This window comes from Thermobia domestica, chromosome 12, assembly GCF_964235325.1.
Source record: "Thermobia domestica chromosome 12, izTheDome1.hap1.1, whole genome shotgun sequence".
NCBI lineage: Eukaryota > Metazoa > Arthropoda > Insecta > Zygentoma > Lepismatidae > Thermobia > Thermobia domestica.
In genome coordinates this window covers 171,050,085-171,070,673 of record NC_137465.1, presented here as the reverse complement: position 1 = coordinate 171,070,673, position 20,589 = coordinate 171,050,085, and the positions used below count along the sequence as shown (strand labels likewise).

At 33.0% G+C, this 20,589-nt stretch overlaps 1 protein-coding gene across 2 annotated transcripts in view; it reads left to right on the top strand.

Annotated features, from left to right (window-relative positions):
* The window catches only part of C15 (homeobox protein C15), a 189,826-nt gene extending 169,851 nt beyond the window's left edge, over nucleotides 1–19,975 (top strand). For both annotated transcript variants that reach the window (XM_081734398.1, XM_081734399.1), the window contains one exon: nucleotides 16,890–19,975. In XM_081734398.1, coding sequence (XP_081590524.1) covers nucleotides 16,890–17,172 — 283 coding nt within the window. In that variant the 3' untranslated portion in view covers nucleotides 17,173–19,975. The remainder of the gene's footprint in view (nucleotides 1–16,889) is intronic.
* Nucleotides 19,976–20,589: the final 614 nt, after the last annotated feature.

The following is a 20,589-nucleotide window of genomic DNA, read 5'->3' as shown; positions in this document are numbered from 1 at the left end:
GAGTTTCGAATCCCAGTTTAATCAAAATTTCAAATCAAGTTTGGTGATTGTTTACCTACATGTCACTGGAATACCACTGGATCAAAAGTTATAAATATTTTTGTTTCTGTGATCATTATTACCACTATTCCTTTTTCATTTAGAGTTATATAAGTATTTCCTACTTACCATATCACTTTTCTTGATACACTTCTTGTTGTAGTTAATGGAGTAGTTAGTGTAGCAAGTGATAATTGACTTCACGTTAACCTCTTTTATCGACACACACACATTGATTATTCTAACATGGCAACCGACAGTTACACTTGGCGAGCAAAGTCAGAACTCTTCGTACAAAAAAAAAAAAAAAAAATCGTAAAAATCATTTTTTATTTATTAATTTGTTTATTATTATCATTGGCTAGTTATTTCCTCGAAATTATGATGCTCCTATGTACTAGGGCGCTAGCTTGCCTTTTCATTTTAATTTAAGAATACCTTGTTTAATACGACCATAAGTTAAATTCTTCTGTCCCTTCCTCCTTTACTTTCTACCACAACTTCTATCGAACATGTTCCTAGCAAGTTCTAACATTTTTCTTTTTTCCATTTTAGCTATTTTTAGTATTGTTATTTTCTTTCTTAGTTTTTCCTATTGTTTTTTCATTTTCTTTTCATTCCTCTCAGAACTACCTTTTCTTTATTTCTTTATTCCGCCCACTTTTAGCTCTTTTTCATCAACTCTTTTGATGTTCACTATCTGCTTCGTAGAACACAATATCAAAAGAATAGTAAATAGGTAGAAAATAAGTGAATCAATGAATTAGTTGAACTGGCAACACTGCTAAGTGCTCAGTCAAAGACCAGCATCTTCTAAAATAGAGCAATTGGACATCTTCGCTATTTTTACGATAGCCGACGAAACGTGTGACCGCAGGCGTGTCCCATTGCCTATTGTGGTCTGAATAATAGAAGACCATGAAAGATTTCTTCAGCAAATTCCCAGTTCTACTTTGTCAAAAAGACTTCTCAGAAGGTGTTTTGGTCTCGTTACTCTCTCTCTCTTTCTCTTGTTTTGAGCGACTTTTCCTCTCCTTCTATGCACCTTCGAACGACGACCATCGCCTCTCTTCAGAAACACTTTGAATATTTGAACACTTTTCCGGAAGAAAGTGACACGTCAAGGCAATGAGAGAAGGCCTAAAAACTTCGACTTCTTTTGATGGGGGAAATGGGGCGGGGCTTTAAGACTTTGCTTTCTTCTTTAACGACGCACACACACACACACACACACACACACACAAGGTGAAGAAACAAAGGACGGAGCGAAAAGAATTGAAAGGGAATGAAAAAATAAAATCAAACAAACGATACCCCTTATTTGTCAACTAAAAACAGAAAAGAAAAATGATTTGAAAGATATAGATTTAAAACATAGATATTTGAAAATTAAAATTACTTTTATGTACATGTGGGAGCATGTACTATACTGGACATTTTAGCTAAGGTATATAAACACCAATAATACTTTTTTATTATTATTATTGTGACTCGGAATTTAATCAAAATTGACAAGACTGAATTAAATACACGTATTTTCATCCTACATATGATAATGGGCAAATCATGACGTATTTCCACCAATACTTCCGACACCCTTTGTTATTGGTAGGTTCCTAAGAAATATGTAACACATGGTGGTTGTAGTGGATGGGTCAAGCATGAATTACTTCCGCTTCGGCATACTTTATTCTCGGTGGGTTTCAAACAAATGTTCTACATTAACTTAATAGTTAAGTTTTGCATTGATCTATACCAGTTGTTCTTAACCGTTGTGTCCCATAAAATATGTCGTGAAATTTGGGGATTTAATGAGCCAATTAGTCAGAATCAGTTTAGAGACAAACCGTAACAGTGAGCGCCTTCAACGTCAGTAACAATGCACGGTACTATATAGAATAACTACTTTTTTAAGAGAAACTTATAGTTTTACACTTACCAGTGGCGTACGTACACTACAAGGAGAGTTTCGAGATTTTAATTTCTTTGAGCAAGATATTATGGGAAAAGAAACATTTACTATATTAAGATATATGTATAGGTACATAGATCATGCATGTGATGAAAGGAAATGTGATTGAATGCTTAACATCCACTTGATGAAGCTCTGCATATTCCACTGACGTGAAATTTATATACTTTTAATATATCAAACACATATGTCGCCATGTCGTAGATATACACTAAAGTGTGTCATCAGTGAAAAAGAAGGTTGAGAACCACTGATCCATACACATTTAAATATATTTGATGTATTGTCGAAACTAACTAGTAATAATAAGTGCCGATCAGGTTTTATTTAAGATAAACATTAAAATAACAAAGGAATTTTTAATTTTTGCATTATTTCGTACACAAGAATTTTAAACCACCCTATGTTTTCTTCGCCTAGATGCCATACTATTTGAAACGACAAATGCAACTAATATCTTCCACTATCACTGTCACTGGAAGAGACAAAATTGCTTGATTCATTCATCGCAATACCCTCTACAAAGGCAATTCTTATTAGTGGTGTACACAGACAGACTTTATTGCGCAGGTTGCTCACATGAGAATATTGGGACAATTTTTAATTGAAAGTGGTAGAATTAAATTAGAGATTATTAAAGTATATTTGGGGTGGATAAAAGTATATTTGGGGGCAGAATGATAATTTTGGAGGGAGAAAAGTAACTTTGGGGGAGAAATGGTAAATTTAGGGGGTTGCGCCCAAGGTCTTGAAGGTAGGATAGAAACCTCTGCTTCTTGCTGCACCTTTGTAACTGGATGCAGTGCAAGTGCTTCATTTAATGGATTAGTGTATTTAAACATATCACTTTCACTTTTACAATTCTTGTGCATGATTTCTTGTATATATTCGAATCAACAACGTGCTTTAATGACTAACTAAAATACAAGCTTTTCGCAACGAAAGAGCAATTACAAGACCGCGCTGAGTTTTCGTTTTCTTGATAGGTAAGTTACTTAAAAAAAAAAAAAAATCTCTAAATAATATAATTTAAAACACAAAATCACTCCCATTCTAACAATCACTTATAAAATTATTCTACAAATATGTAACGAAATGTTAATCTGATAATTTCAAATCTGTAGATCATTTAAAATTTGGCTTTGAGGAATGGGGCAACCCTCTGATATAAGTGGAATTTTACCTTTTTCGTTAGAATTTATTATAATATTGAATAAAATGTATGCAATCTTAGATTCAAAGAAGGTAATTGCCTGCTCCCTGAAGGCTCGAATAACGCCAGTGTTTCGAATATAAAGTACCCCCAATTAATTTTATACTCGTAGAAAGCAGCACTAATTAGGTATGGACAATTATTAGTCCTGTCATTTACAGAACAATTATTCATACCCGATAGATAGCAATTTCTAAAGCGTGTAAAAGTAATTGTGAATTGTGTTACCATTTGATGAGAAAAAGTCAACATTATTTTGGTATATAGTACTAACAGAATGCCCGTTGTTTGCACGGGGAGAGTACGTTTCATTTTGGACATAAAGGGCACCAAAACTGTCACCAATCAACTTATGAACCCTAAAAGCTACGAATTCGACGCTAATATCGGCCATTTTCAATTATTTTTACATGTCACCTTATCCCCCCCCTTAGGAGTACTAATGGGGGCTGAATTTTGATTTAAATGGCATCGGAAGTGTCACTGTTCATCTCAGTAACTCCAAAAACTATGGATTCGACACTAATATCGGTCATTTTTGATGATTTTTATATATCTCCGCCTCCCCCTTCCCTAAGTTGCACCATCAAAGCGAAATGATAATATCCATCCCAGACCCAAACCTCATGTATGTTGAAAATTTGATCGAGATCGGTCGGGTGGTTCAATAGTTATTAAGTTATAAACATAGTTACTTTCATTTATATAATTGAAATAAATTAACATAATAGAAAAGCAATAAGCAAAGCAGACACTTATGCGCGATTCGTTGTTATATTGAATATCTACTAATTCCTTTCGTTTTTTCTCATCATTGTTTCGTTTTATATTCATATGTCTCAAACCCGAGATCACTCAAATAAATAGTATACACTATACCTTAAAAAAAAAAAAGAAAAAGAAAAAAAAGAAAAAAATCGGTTGCTTTCAAGGTGAGGTACCAATACGTGTATATATACCTTACTATTGTGTGAATATTAAGTTTGCCGACGAGACATAATTTTTCGAGACCTGACAGCATTTCCTTAACTCTTTTTCGGGACGAGATATCCCAAATTCTCATCTCATAAGCAACATTGGTGGCTTAATATTTACATTATACTTTTTTTTTTTTTTTTTTTTTTTTTTTTAGCCAGTCTAAGTTTGCAACTGTTGGAATTTAACTTCAATCATGAGTTAATTTTAGTCTCTAACTGAAGAAAATTGGCTTGCGAAGGAAGCATAGCTAAAAAAAAAAAAAAAAAAAAAAAAAAAAAAAAAGCATAAATGAAAAGGCATAGTCCAACATTATCATAGGCAATGTTTCTACCATTAACAGAAGGTCGCTTTTATGTACCATAGTTCTCAGCTAACTGCTTCATCTTAACGTTGCAATTCTCTATTTTAATATCGTCAGTAAATTGTATCCTCTTCCTCTTTTTTTCTTCCACCGTACCCTCTATTTCTTTCCTCATGATACAGTTCCTTCTCAGCCAACATCTCCGACTAATTAATCTTCCGCTTTTTAATTCCTTATAATCTTGTTCCATATAGTATTCCTAATATTTTGTCATTGGTTTTCAGTTCTACCCAACTTTCCCCATTCTTCTCCATAAGTACATTTCGAAAGCATCCAATCTTTTTTCATCGCTTTAACTAATGTTTTTGCTCCTATAAAGTACAATACGCCAAACGAAATAGTTTTATAAGCCTTTTTTCCTAATTCTGTATTCAAAGATTCACAAAATGTAGTTTTTTTCCTCCTAAATATTTCTTTTGCAATTCCTATTCTTGCTTTTACTTCATATACGCATGTTATGCCTTTGCTAAGACATGTTTTATGTTTTACTTTGTACTTTGTATATTAAACCAGAGTAAATTGGCCTTGCCAAGTCTTACAGAAAACTACTTCCTTCATGCTGTATTCCCCCAACTAAACTCTCTTGACATGCATGCGCCCCCCCCCCTTCCAAAAAATTTAAATTCATTCAACGCTTCTGTCCTTAAATACCCATCTGCCTATGTTCGACATTAATTAAGCGTGCTCTTCTTTTATAAATTATATACATTTTACATAGTAAAAAATAGACACTTTTTCGAGTATTTTTTGAATCCCTAAATTTCAATGACGCATATTTTGTTATCTACCTCTTACGGAGAATTTCGTAGACTCTGAGCTTTTACTACTAGTTTGAAAATTAGGCATTTTGTAAGATGTCATTTTTCTTTTTTGTGCTGGTGGTGAACACAGGAAGTGTTATCTACCAAACACTTTTACTTAATTGTTTCTTGTCTCGTCTCGTCTCGATATTCGTTCCGACTCCCGGCTCGTTTTCGTTTTTAAATTTGAGACGAGCTAAGAAACGTGATAAGTCTCGTGTGCAACTCACATTTCAGATCTGGTATTAATTGATGAAATGATTATACGAACATATTGAAGACCTACGCAAGTCATTACACAATATACTTCAATAATTAATATAATCTAAATGTTGATTATCACATCCTTCGTGGATCTCTCGTAATGCAGAAGGATTCAGATAATTTCTTGATGAAATAAAAAGTATATGAAATAAATCTTGAGCATAAATTTACAAAATAAGATAAGGAAAACTTTTTCAGGAATCGAGACAAGGGAAGAAAGAATTTTTCGAAAATCGAGACGAGACAAGACTTTTAAGACGAGATATTCTCATTTCTCATCTCGTGAGTAACACTACACACAGTGTTCATAGGAAAATATCATGACGCATGATGAGCTACTGAAATTTTAAGAGGAAAAAATGTGGCATTTAAAAAAGCTGGCACTTAAGAACTTGAATTCACAACACTTCTAATCAACGTTGAATCTGGAAGTAGGGCAAGGAGTTGTTAGAGACCAGAACGATTGGGAAACTTTATACAGTAGACATAGCTTTTGGCGGAATACATGTCAGAGGGATTTCGAGAGGGGCGGATCCAGAACGGACTTCTGGGGTGCGGTGGGTTGTAATACTGCTACTTAGAGCTACTTTTAAGAGCTCCAAACTCTAGGATGGGTTTTATTTTTATATAAAATGCGAAAGTTTCTTCTCCTAGGGGGGCGGCGATTGCCCCGATCGTCCCCCTGGATTTAGAAGTGTATGTCATGAGTATACCTGGTAATATGAACAATTTTCCAGTTTTATTATACTGAAAATACACCTGACAGGAAGTACTCACGCTGACATGAGGTTGTTTTATCAGTAGTTTTGAAACTGTTGACATAATTTAAACCGATTCTACAGCGAGAAGGAGCTAATTATCTCTATACTATGGAAAACCGTATTAAATTTAGTTAATTTCCCTTGATTTAAGTACAAAAAAATTTAGAGGTAGATATTGTTCAAGTAACCTACGTATATACTACAGTATCATAATTCAAGACTAAGTACTGTTGAAATACTTTCCGATTGGTTAGCGTGAAAACATTCAGGACGGCTCCATCGTGTTTACTCGTGACACATTTCTTTATTTACTATCAAAGAAGACCTTGATATTACTAAAACACTTTTTAAATGGATGAACAATGCCCATAACAAGTTGCGACATATTTCTACGGAAACCATTTAGCAGGTGTCACATATCCTAACCGAAAAATGAATTGAAAACCATTTTGTTAACCATGTATTAAGAAGAATATCTTATCTAACTGTTAGCTGGAATTCCATTAGCTTTTAATGCGACTGCACAACTAACAGAATGATTTTTTCTTTTTACCGGAAGCGTGCTTTTAGAACCTAGAATACGAAGTTCTAACACGAACAATCAATGAAAACCATATATATTATATTTACCTTGAAGTTTGGGAATGAAATGCATATGAAAAGTTCTATAATAGCGGTTCTCAATATTGGGAAAGAGAGGAAGACCAGAAAATAAGCACAGGCTAAAACTGAGAAACCCAAAGGCTCATTACCGCAGAAACGAAGTTTGTCATAAGCTCTTCCTTTGTGTCAAGCCGATATAGGCCATAATCCACCTTCCGAATTTCTAGTTGGGAAACCCGTAAGAAAGAGATCATTGGGCATACCAATAATAAAGTGGAAGGAAATCAGTGGTTAGCAAAAGAAAAATAAACGAATGGAAACGGAAATTTACATGGTTTACGAAGATGCCAAGCAGAAAATGCTGAAAATTATACAAAATAGAATCGATCTACATACAGTGCATAGTTACATACATGTATCTGATAACACGTTAATTTGCATAGAATGTAAATAGAATTTCACATTTTCATAATACGTATTATACTATTGATTAAGAAAAAAAAAAGTAAACCTCAAATTCAGGCGAGATTGTTTCCCCTGTCCTTCCCCAAGTGACGCCATTGGTAACGTAATGAAGAAATATAAAACTGCGCTTTCTATATGAACAATACATCTTGAAATCCATTTGCAATGTCAATATAATCAACGTGACCTATATTTTGAATGTCATACTATCAGTGAACAGAAAATAAAGCTATTTGTACTAATGGCTGTTATTCCTCGCACACAACTCCCAATTAACTCACGCCTGTTTTACTTAAAAACGTTTTATGCTAAGAATGGCCACACCTGACTCCATCAAAACATTATAGTGTTACTTTTCTTGGAACCCATTAAGTACTGTGTCATTGATACAAATCTAAATAAATTGACGCCCGTACATTTGTTAAGGGTATCGCACCTTAACGTCCACAAAAGCATTAGCATTTATTGATGGTTAGACCCGTATTGTTCATTTTATATAGACACGTAGGATGCTTTAAACGTAAAATAATTCCTTCATTACATCGCCCTTTTAACGTAATCTTCCTTTCCACAAATCAATAGACTTATAACAGAGTAATTGATGACGTTTACGATTAACTTATTGTTATTTTAACTTTCAATGAAAAAGTAAGTTAAATAAGGTGAAAATCCGAGTGAGACTTAAGATCAACCCGTAAATACGGCGTCAATGTAAAGAGGGCTAAAACTATACAAGATTTATGCTTATTTTTAGTTTTATGTGCTAAAATAACTAATACTTATGTCATGCTTCTGGTGAAAAGTGCCGATCATGTTTGAATAAATTTCTAATTGCATTTTGCAGAGAGATCACAAGAAAAATGACGGGAGCAGGAAAACTCGGTGTAAGAAAATTCGGTGTACAGAAAATTCGGCGTACGGAAAACTCGGTGTGGGGAATGTTAGGTGTAAAGAAAGATTCGTTGTAGTAGACCGTAGGATTTATTAAAAAACTCAACTTTGAGGATAAATGAACGTATTAGTTTTAAGTTCCAACTTTGTGTAGATCGTACTTTTACTGTCTACTATAACAAATTTTAAAAAAATGTGATTGTGAAATAATTTGAATTCTAGATTTCGACGGATTTTAATATTTCATGACTCGTACATGACGAGAAATTAATTTTTTGATGTCCGCCCGTATGATTTAGCGAAGCATAGAGGCCACTACATTCAATGTACCAGCATTTAATTTGAAACTCAAGCTTTTATGCTGTTCTAGAATGTTCGATTTCCAAAAATAGAGGTAGGTTACTGGAGGAGTAAAGTTGAAATTGAAGCTTAAAAAAAAAAACAGTCCTAACGATTTTATTTATAAGTAAATGTTTAAATCTAAATTCTTCAAAATCTTCATAGTTTATTTATTTATTATATGTTACTCATAATTGTAAAAATAAATGCAACTAAAATGTCTAGCTCTGATTGGAGAAGAAGTCAATAAGGAGCCAATAGGATTACAGTACTTGTTCAGCTTAACTTAAGGTAAACAAACCGAAGTGTCTGATTGGAGGAGAAGTGAATACGAAGCCAATTGGGTTACAGTATTTGTTTAGCTTTTGCTTAAGCTCAACAAAGAATTGAGAAGGAATATATAACCAAGCTAATGGTTTGATTTCTAAATATTAACATCAATCTGTGGTTAAGACGGACATCATGAGTAATTGGTCCGATGCTTCCTTGTCTTACTTAGAAGCGATCCTGTTTCCTGTAATTTATTCACTAACGACCATATTATGTTCCTGTCTGGGGCAGAACGTGAGGCAAAGTTGCGTGTAAATGCCCTTTGCGTAGCAACAACAGATCCCGTTTTCCAAAAACTTTTTAACGATAAAATCACGTTGCTCCAAAGAGTACATTATTGTAACTGTGTCCTGATCATATTGATACAGTAGCACAGCATAATTCTTAATACAATGGCTCAGTTTTCTGTTTCTTATTGACCGTCTGAAGTTGCCATCTAACGAAGAAACTCAAATCTCCACACCGCACCTCACCTAATTCCAATTCGGTACAGTGGTGAATATTTGCTGTTTTTCTGTCGGTACAGTGGTGAACATTTGCTGCCTAGAGGCGTGGCCGATATTACCCTAAATGAATTTAAACCAGTAAACATAGTTCCATAAATCTCCCAACGTTCCTTGATCATTTGCCATAAACCGAATGAAAATCGGACTTCAGTTAGAAATTCTAGACCCAAATGAAATCCTTGAGTTTTGAAAGAATCACCTTGTATATGTTCTATGATGTACTATAGGAAAGGTGTTTTTAGTTGTTCCTATAACTATTCTCTGAACTTATAGTTGTAATTGTTTTATTTCTGACAAAAGATTGTCAGCTTCATTGTGTGATGAAAAGTAGTTTATAGTAATACCCCGCAAAAGACATGAAAGAGGTATTGGACTCAAGGCAAAAAAAAATAAATTTGCTTTCTTGAAATCGGTAATAACATTTTATTTGTTTATTTTATGGTTTTCGTTTTCACAATATGAAGTGCTGTAAATTATCGTATGTGGTAATATTCAATACGTATTACACGAATCTACCTTACACCTAAATTTCCCCACACCGAATTTTCCTAGACCCGAAAAATGACCTTTTAGCTGGGATATTTGAACTACCGCTTATGCTAATGGTAAAAATGCACGTGCTTGGATACATTTCTAACTATGCTTTTCATACTTATTTGGGCATACTGAATGAACCAGATACATAGGCCACATACAGTATATTCACACAGACATGCGCGCAAGTACACGAATAAGTACCAAATAAACTCATTAGCTCTACAGCTTTTGAATATGGCCGGCCAGACGACACACGTTAAAGTGGGTGATGCGTGGTCAGCTCGTAGCCTCCCAGGCGACATTATTACTGGCTTTCTAGATCGAAGTTCGCTTCTTCTTAATTCAGATAGCTCAGTAATTTGGAAAATTTTTAGTGTTTTCAGGATCAAGAACCCACATACTAAAGTTGTGCGAGCTAACAATTTTTGTTTGTTTGCTTGTTGAAGCTCAGTATCCCTATGCAACACCGAAGCCATAACCTACAGATAACCTAGCTTAACCTAAAACATAAATTTACAGACTAAGGTGGAATTCGAATCACCGTAGTGCGTTCAGTGCTGTTCCACTGGCAGTCGAACCCAAGATCCCATCCACCAATGGCATCCGCGCTGATCACTAGATCAACGGGAAAGGCTGCTAACAAAGGGGCTATACATGCTAATATAGGGGCTATACACGGACACCACTTTCATTTTAATGCTCGCTATTCGCACTAGTGTATGGTAAATTTTGATGCACATAGCAAGAAGAAAGAGCTAGAGAGGATGAAGAATACAGTATATAATTAATTTCCTGAAATCTTAAGTAAGGTTCAAGATGGAGCTTCTAGGAAGTGATTTCTTTTGAACAAGACTGTACAGTACTCGTTTCTGTTCGTTTTTGTGATAAATTAAAAATTCGGGAAATCACAAATAACACACACTACATGTAAGCAAAGGCCATGTTCAATATTACTGTATTAATGAGGTTTGAGCCTGGCTAGATCCTCTTTGCCTACACTGGTTCCCTCCAAAGGACTTATAGGATGTGTTCATTGGATTAGGGGGCTGACTCATGAGTACTGATGGAACTCTATACTGAAGAACTCCAAACAGTAAACGTACCTAACTGACACTTGACTATTTAGAAAATCTAAATAGCTGCATCACTACCATCATAACGTAGATCGTAGAAATGTTTTATAGTGTTTTACCAAATCATTTTTTACGCCATTGACTATTACAGTGTTTGAATGTCATTCCTCAATGTACAGTATTCTCCCCCGTCATCATGATCGCAGCCATTTGACGGAACACAAAATAGAATTCCCCTCGCTCCGTCACTTCTCCCCACTTACGTTAAGGGAGAGAATGAGATTGGAAGGCGTTGATTAAAGAGGCGGGCGAAGTCTGCTTTTTCTTTCCGACATCACCCACACAAAATTCAGTGTGTCTCCTGACAAAATTCGCTCACTCATTCCTCACGAAAAAAAAAAAAAAAAAAAAAACTCCCAACTTAAATGTTAATGACGCTGGCGCTGGCCCGTGGCTGGGTCTTTTAATGAAAAGTGCGCAAGGGAAAGAAGGAATAGACAAAATGGAAGATTCGTGAATTAATGAAGAAACTACAAAGTTAGGAGGGATAGCAAGGAACGTAAAGGAGACAAAAAAAGGGGAGGGAGAAAGCTGAAAGTAGTCGAATTCTCAAGATCACACCAATAACAGGAATAATTTATGTTAATTCACAGGGGATATTACGCACAAAAGAAATACAATAAAAGTGCTTTGTTTGTTTGAAATTTAATGTCCTTTTCAGCACTAAGGTCATACGAGATTAGAACTCACAGGCACTTATATAGTAAAGAAGGGCGAGATAGGTGTAGGTTAAGATAGCTTAATTAAAACCTTTATGAACATATTAGAATGGTTATTTATAGTTCTGTCATCCAAATCATTCAACAACCGATTCTAAAATTACTACAGTAAGTTGACGTGGCATTCCAATGATATTAGTAAGGCCTACTAGATACACTGAGGCTGTCTTGTTTCGAAAATGATACAACGGTATATTGTTATTATAATGGTATTGACAATCTGTACCCATTTTATTGATATATGATCAGAGGCGCAATAATCAAACGTATATATATAGTTAAAAGAGAAAACATTATTATTGACATGTTGTCATGGAAAACATTATTATTGACACGATATACAAAAGAAATGGTTGTTGATGTATAATGTACGTATAAATAGAAGAATAAACCGATGACATCCGTACCCGATTCGTATGATTTAAAAGGACAAAAAGGGATAAGTTTATGGTCAGTAATCATTAGTAGATATGATTAATGTTATAACTTGGTGATCTAAAGATAGACTAACGAATTAGGGCTAAAGTGAATATTCGCTTTAAATGGTTACGGAAAGATCACTGTTTGAAAACGAAATAACAGAACTGTAACATAGTGTTGTTATTTTAGTTATAGCAAATTTCTCATCCGAAGAAATTCAATTTATTATATGTAAAATTTCCTTCTGGTTATTGAAACATAGTAACAAGCACAAATGAATCAAGAGGGGGTACCATTTCGTATCAAGTAGTTTGCGTCGGCGCAATGCAAAATTTGCCTTGGCTTGTGTATAGCCCGCTCCCCCCAGTTCTTTGTCACCGGAACTGGAAGAGTCACTACTACTACTGCTGCTGCTGCTACTACTATTACTACTACTACTACTACCGGTACTACTACTGCTACTACTACTACTTCTACTACTTCTATTACTACTTATATAGAGAACAGAACTCAACCAACCCCTGCGGGGCTTCTAACCCATTCCTACCACTAGTATTACTACTACTATTGCTACTAAATACCACTACTACTACTAGTACTACTACCGCTACTACTACTACTACTTATACTAAAGCTTCCTAACACAAGATTTACATCTTAAATCTTGATAACATGCGATTCCGATTCATTATGAACTAATATGAATCGTTAGAATCACTATGATTCGTTAAAAATCGCTGGGGGGAGCGGGCTATACTCAATCCTTTGCCCTTTCTGACAGGAAACTAAACAGTTTACACTAACGAACTGCGTTTGTACATCGGGAGAATTACATTTCAATAGATTAAATGCTGTAGAAAATTACAATACAGCATGACTTATTCGTCTCTTATAAAAGCTGGAAAGAAAAATATGTTTATATGTCTACTATGTTCTCAAAAACTAGTACTGGAAAGTTTTTTTTTCTTTTTTTAAGTACTGCATATAAAGATGGAGAGAGAATTTTAACAACCGGTTCCGGGAACTTGAGAAATTTAAATTTGGGCGAATCGCCTGAAGGACAGCACTGAATATTTCTTTTTGACCTATATAACATTAGTTAATCTATCATATCATGCATTGGTCAACTTAAGCCTACGATAACCCAACTGCTTTTAACTAACAGCTCGTACAGGGTTTACTTATACGTAGATATTTGAGACATGTGTTGTTAGGTACCATCCTGACATTTGGTGATGTGAATGAGAAAAACCCAGGAAAAACATCACATCACTCAAGATGGTTGGCTTGAAGAAAGCTGTTACACCTTTTCGACCGAGAGCGTATTACACAATCTATATTTTTATAATAATTACCTATCTGTCTATAAAGAGAGAGAGACAAAGAGAGTAATATCATATCTTCTCAGCTACCACTGTATAGTACCATCATGTTATTGTGTTGTAATAAAAAGCTTGATGAGAGAGCATAGTTCAACATTACTTTCATCTTTATATGTGGCGTGTATATTGCACAGAATCAATTTTTAAAGTTTACACACACACACACACACACACACACACACAAAAGAGAGAGAGAAAGAGAGATCTATTTATTATTTATTGATACATGCATCATCTTTGGATTGTTTTCCTGTTAATCGCTAATGATTCTGTAGACTTTCATAAGCAGTATCATCTATACGCTCGGACTTAACTTCTATAGACTCATAGAAGCATGTGGAGTTATTATTATCATTTTAAAATGTAATTTGCAAATAACAGTAGTTCCTACAAACGTAAAGGAACTAAAGTGAGTGACTGATAGAAAACGACGTGTAATAAAACACTTCCGTTTCTGCATGCAAAGCTACTAAACAGAGATAATGGGACTGTACATATAAATAAAAACCACCCTTCTTTTTTGTTATAGTGCATCTGGGTTGGTTTTATTTCATACGAGCAATAAAACGTGCTAGTCCATTTTGCGTTTTTTCATTCTTTTTTTAACCTTTCTTTCTTTTAAAGAATATCCTTTAATTTCTTCCACTGTTCATCATCATTTTATTTTATTGTGTTCTGTTTTTATTTCATTCAACAAAAACGTGTTCTTTTTTATTTGCCTGTTTACGCTTCAATGCAAAAAACATTCGTTTTAAATAAAAGGAAGGAACACAAAACGCTCTTTAAGGGCGGAAAAAAGCTAAATGTGGGATGTTAATTGTTCATTTATATAACTTTCCTTTGTAAAGCGTTTTATATAACTTCTTTTTTATAATAATTTTAGGAAGTCTACAGTTTAGATAAAAATTAACCAGATGGTTAACTTATAAACAATTAATTAAGTTTTATTAAACTTGAACATACAATTCTTTATTTGTATTCAACAAATTTAGTAGGGATTTCTTACTGAGATTTAATTTATGCAGAAAATATTGTTGAATAACGATTTGTAAAAGATGCACTGCATATCAATATTTTTACATGTACTTGTTCATATTAATTTGGTTAGTTGATTAGGCTGGAGTTCAGAACAATAAAATAATGTGCAAAATGTTACAATAGCGACACATATTTATCAGATCATGACATATTAATTTATTGTGTATTACGTTGTTTTCTGCAAATTTTTAAAGAAATATCGTTAATACTTCGCAGAACTTTATTGAACAACTAATTAAGTTATCCTTTACGGATAAAAATCTTTCATTTGTTTTTAGTAAGTCTTCATTATGTTTTTTTTTTTTCTCTACTTAATTCTTGGTCGAAATAGATTATTATTATTATTAGATCAAGTACAAAACTAAATTTTGAAGATAAGTGACTTAGGAACCAAATGTCTGCACAGGGAACTATTTCACACACATGTCAAAATTGATTGCTAAGTTTGATCCAAATTGGATGACCTCTGTAAATCATGTCCTCTCTACTCTCAATTCCAAAACCTCAACTTTGACCTTCGATAACTCGGAACCAAAGACCTGTGCACAAAGATATTAGGCATGTGTATTGAGAAGAGTTAATATCTTTCTCTATGCCAAGTTTGTTTAACATCTGTGGATCGCGTACGAAATATAGACCTACCGTAAACAGGTTACTTGGGAAATTTAGGGCTATTTGAAAAACTTATATTTTTCCTTTGTTACGTGGTATAATAATGAGAGAACTATGACAGATATGTCGCTTTCTTCCAGACCAATGAAAAGTAGGCACCTAAAAGAGGTAATATGTATGGTCATAAGTGCTGTGTCTTATTTATAGACTGGTATATCTAAAAAATCTCACAGCAGTTGATACTTTTTTTTTTTTTTAGTTTTCTGTAAATTGTTCCTGTGTTTCCGTAATGAAAAGTTATTTTTACCTGGTTGTGTTAAATATAATTGATTTCACAAATTTCCTAATGAGACGAATTAGTTTTACATTTCCACTTCCTTTCTAGGACAATCTGTGGCCATTTTTTTTTTATTTCCTTCCTTTTTTCTACTAAAATTGATGATATTGATCAGGGGATAGACAACGATGACACTATTGAAGTTTTGCCTGAATCTCTCTACAACCGCAGAGAACAAGTTGTTTTTCCATGTGTCTTTGCAGCAAAGAATTTCAATCTGTGAATTTCTACCAGTAGGGCCTAGCTTGGCATTTATTTATTTATTTTTGTTCTTATCGTACTCTGTTACATTGTACCATATGGTATTTTTGCAGAGTTAACTTTAAGGTACACTTGTAAAAATGCCACCAGGTAATTTTGTAAACCAATGTAAGGCAGTTACTGATCTGATACATACATAAAGTTCATAAAATTATGTAGGACATGTTTTAGTGTCTTAAATAATCCTCGAGAGCTTATGCGTGTATTGGCATTTACCAAAATTTCCCTTGCATATTGCATTTTTTTTTTACATGGTTCTATAGGCCTTCAGAAAGGCAAAGTTTACCACTGTAGTTAGTTTAGATTGGTTCAACAATTTATTGTGTTTAACTAAAAAGTCGTGCAATAAAGTCTCTTCTTTTATTTAAAACAGCCTAGGAACACATTACTATGAAAGAAACAGGCATGTTGCTTATGAAACAAACAGACATCAGTCTTCTCATTAAAGTGTGATCTTGCAAGTGATTTCTTACAAATAGTCCCATCTTTCACACAGCTCTTACTACTACGAAAAGACGTATAGATATTTCCCAAGTAGTCCCAAATAATAATAATAATAATAATAATAATAATAATAATAATAATAATAATAATAATAATAATAATAATAATAATAATAATCATAATCATAATCATAATCATAATCATAATCATAATCATAATAATAATAAATAGCTACTTTTAGCGTATATATATATATATATATATATATATATATATATATATATATATATATATATATATACAAAAGTATTTGACATTTTGTATTGAACAAATCAATGTCTACTTCTATGCTAATTTTGGTTAAAACTGGTGGATCTGTGGATCGCGTACGATATACTTGTACTGTATAGACCTATCTATGGTTCTTGTGATTGATTTTAATATAATAATAATAGTAAAGGTTATGATATTTTTTTATTTTCAGGCGACAGACTGCAGAAGAACGAGAAGCGGAAAGGCAAGCAGCCAACAGACTAATGATGTCTCTACAAGCGGAAGCAATCAGCAAAGGGATGTATCCGGAATCGAGGGACGGTCTATGTGTCAACAATGCATCTCTAAGCGCTCTACAGAACCTACAACCTTGGGCAGGAAGCGCTGCTGCAGGGGAAACCGATAATCCTTTACAGCCACCACCTCCTGCACCTCCGGATCAACCCGCTGCACCCTATATTAATCCTGCCCCTATGGCATCGCCTATCTGTTAATTTTTTTTCTTTCTTTAAGTGCACAAAGAAACTCTATTTTAAAATTTTTGAGATAAAATTGTGCACAAGACATTCCAAAGAAATCCAAATCCAGGTATTCAATCCAGTGGTACTGAATGCACTGTTATCTGGTCGTGAATTCGAAAGAAAGGAAAGTGAAACCCTGGTTTGGACTTTTGAAAATAAAAACAATTTATCGTACTGAATGAAATGCAAGAGAAATTAAATTTAACGTAAGTGACGAGAAACGTTGTGTAGTCCCACTGTAATTTTTTTTTTTTTTTTTTTTTTTTTTATGAGTTCATAAAGTTGTTATTTTAAAGTTTGAGCATAGCTCCACCCAAATATGTACAACCTCTAAAGGATTTCTATGATGCTGTTGTATGTTTAGGTTGATCTCAAAGTAAAGAGCTTGAAATAGTAGTAATATTAAAAATGTATATTCTTTTATATGACTTCTGGCAATAGTGTAACGTAATTATTACTGCTTTACAAATATAGAACTATAAGAGCCACTTTAAATACATGTATATGAAGGACTTCTAAGATTCTTGAGAAAGGGTTATTATCGTATAATACATTATTGTACAAATAACGCTACATATAAGTTAAATCATAGTATTTTTCAGAATGGATAGAGGTACCGATAACTCTTTCATGCCAAACTCTATCGGGAAAGGTACTTCTAATCAAGTCACTGGTTTTACAGTCAATGTTGAGCCATTGGTTTGGTAGTTGAGTGAATTTTCTGTTGTGATCTTATAGAAGTGATAATATTCTTGTAATAACCGTCAGAAACTTTTAGGGAGGCTCTTATGTTTGAGAGATCCTTATATTCTAATAAATACGATAAATAAAATATGTAGATATGACACGTCGGTCAACAGCCTACGTTTCACTAATTAATTTTCTAGCATTCTTCAAGTCACATTCAAACGTGATTTTCTATAACCTTTCCTTACTACACACACACACACACACACACACACACACACACAAACACACACAAATGTACTTTTGCAAGCATGGTAGCAAAGCAACAATATGTTTAATAAGTTTGTCCCCATAGATGGTGCTATGCTCTAACTTTAGAAAATATTATGATTATATGTGTAAAGTATTTCTGAAGTTATAAACTTCCAGTTTATCATATAATTTGCCCTTTTATCTATTTAAAAGTGTTAACAGTGATAATGATTTATTTAAATAAGTAATTTAAGAATGATCGAATCTTATTATGATTATAAAACAAGTTAGAATGCTTTAATCTAATCTTATTACTGTATAATGTTTAATTTATATATACTTTACGAAGAGACATGAACGATTTTAGATGGGAAGATTATAGAACTTGCATGTTCCCTCATTTGTTTTCAATTTATGTGAATTTGAAATGGACAAGATTCGATTAGATTGTGTTTCTCTGTTCTCCATTTGTTTTCTATCTACAATTCTTTTATCACGTACTCGTATTTATCATTAATTCCCTTTTAAACTACATTTTCCAAAAATTTTAATTTAAGTTACTCTTAATGATTTTTGGGTATATGAATCTGTTATTGATACGTGTAAAGAGCAAGTTATTCGGGACTGCACATCATAGAAGACAATTATTTTCTTCGTAACTTACTTTAAATTTAAGATGAATGGTTTGTATATAGTGTAAATGTTAAATGATGTGTAATGAAACTTTAAACAAATTACAGAGAAAATACTATATAGATACTCCTATTACCCACTTGCTTTTTTCAAGTGGTGATATTAATGACAAGATTAAAAAGGAACTAATAATATACGTATATGTGCAATGTTTAATTATTATTTCTTTCTTTTTATGTGTACATAATTTTAAGTGTCACTTGATGTGCTTTAAAAAAAATTAAAGAAGAAAAAACAAAACGAAACGATTACATTGAAATTTAAATTTCTTTTCTTATTATTGTTGTTTTTATAAAAAAAATCGTCTCATTCTATTTCTTCATTAAATTCTACAGATTGCACTAAGTGTATATGTATATAAAATTATATATATCTATATATATAAATAAATACATATTTGTATAAATAGTTCCCGCTATATACCGTTCGCATACAGGTAGTTTCCAAAAGCTTAGAAATGCCAACGATTCAGTACTGATCTCATGCGAGAGCGTTATTCTAAGTACTTTGTGTTTTAGTCTTTAAGTTATAGCTTGTAACTGTTAACAAGAACAAACGTGTTTCCAATAAGAAACTAATTAAAAAAGAAACATTTCGAAATTTTATAGTGTTTATTTGAATAAGTTATTCAATTTTATTGTATTTTCTGTCATATTGTAAAATTTACTGAATGGTAACAAAAAAGAAAAAACTTACGTAATATGGTGAAATATTTCTCCTAATATTTATCACTTATCCTGAAAATAAAACTACACTATTGTCCTACTTTCCGCCAAAACATTTAGTTTCAGTCTCCTACGTGATTGCTGCTGGAACATGTGTTCGTTTAATCCAATAAATTTCTGGTTTGTTGTAGACGTGTAATGATGTCCTTTGACAGCCAACCAATCAAAGATCATTTCAGTGTTTACTGTAGTTCTCAAGTGATCAATGAGAGAGTGAGTGTTTGTTATTGTTTGTCAGAACTATAATCATTTGTAACTTTTATTACAACAATAACTTGGCAAGGGTATGCAGCAGATAGCTGTATCTTTTGCGCGGAAAATAGATCGACCAAAATTACGCAAACTCTAAAATGGACTAAAATGTCATTGTATAATTGAAGTAACATAAAAACATTATTTTCTTGGTACGATCTTCATACCATACTTTATTATATAATGTATTAGTTCTACATCTAAAGAAATATTTATATAATGAAAATAAAGTTAACTACTTATAATTCAAAATTTTATAATAAAATAATTTCAAACACAGTGTAGATTCATACGAGTGGTTGATTATGAAAGTGCGAGGTTTCTCGTTTTAAATGAGAAACGATATTTTTAAAATGTTTACTTAAGGACTATAATATCACAGTTTGATTTTATTGCATATTCAACACAACAGGTATACTCTATTGATAGTTTTCAACTATATATATTTGGTTACAATTCATAAAATTTTCTTCTATGAGCTAAATTATATATGCTCAAAGTATTGTTTTACATCTGCATCATATATATATATATATATATATATATATATATATATATATATATATATATATATATATATATATATATATATATATTATGGGCCTTCTTATTGGATACTAATAGACAGTGCACATTTTTCTAATAGGTGATATACGCAATACATTCATACTTTGTGAGGATTCGTGAAATGTTAGCCACTGGGAGCGCATTTTCCTATTCAGAACATGATAGGTGCTTTCTGACAGTAATATTGATGAGTTTATCTCATTGTGTATAAACT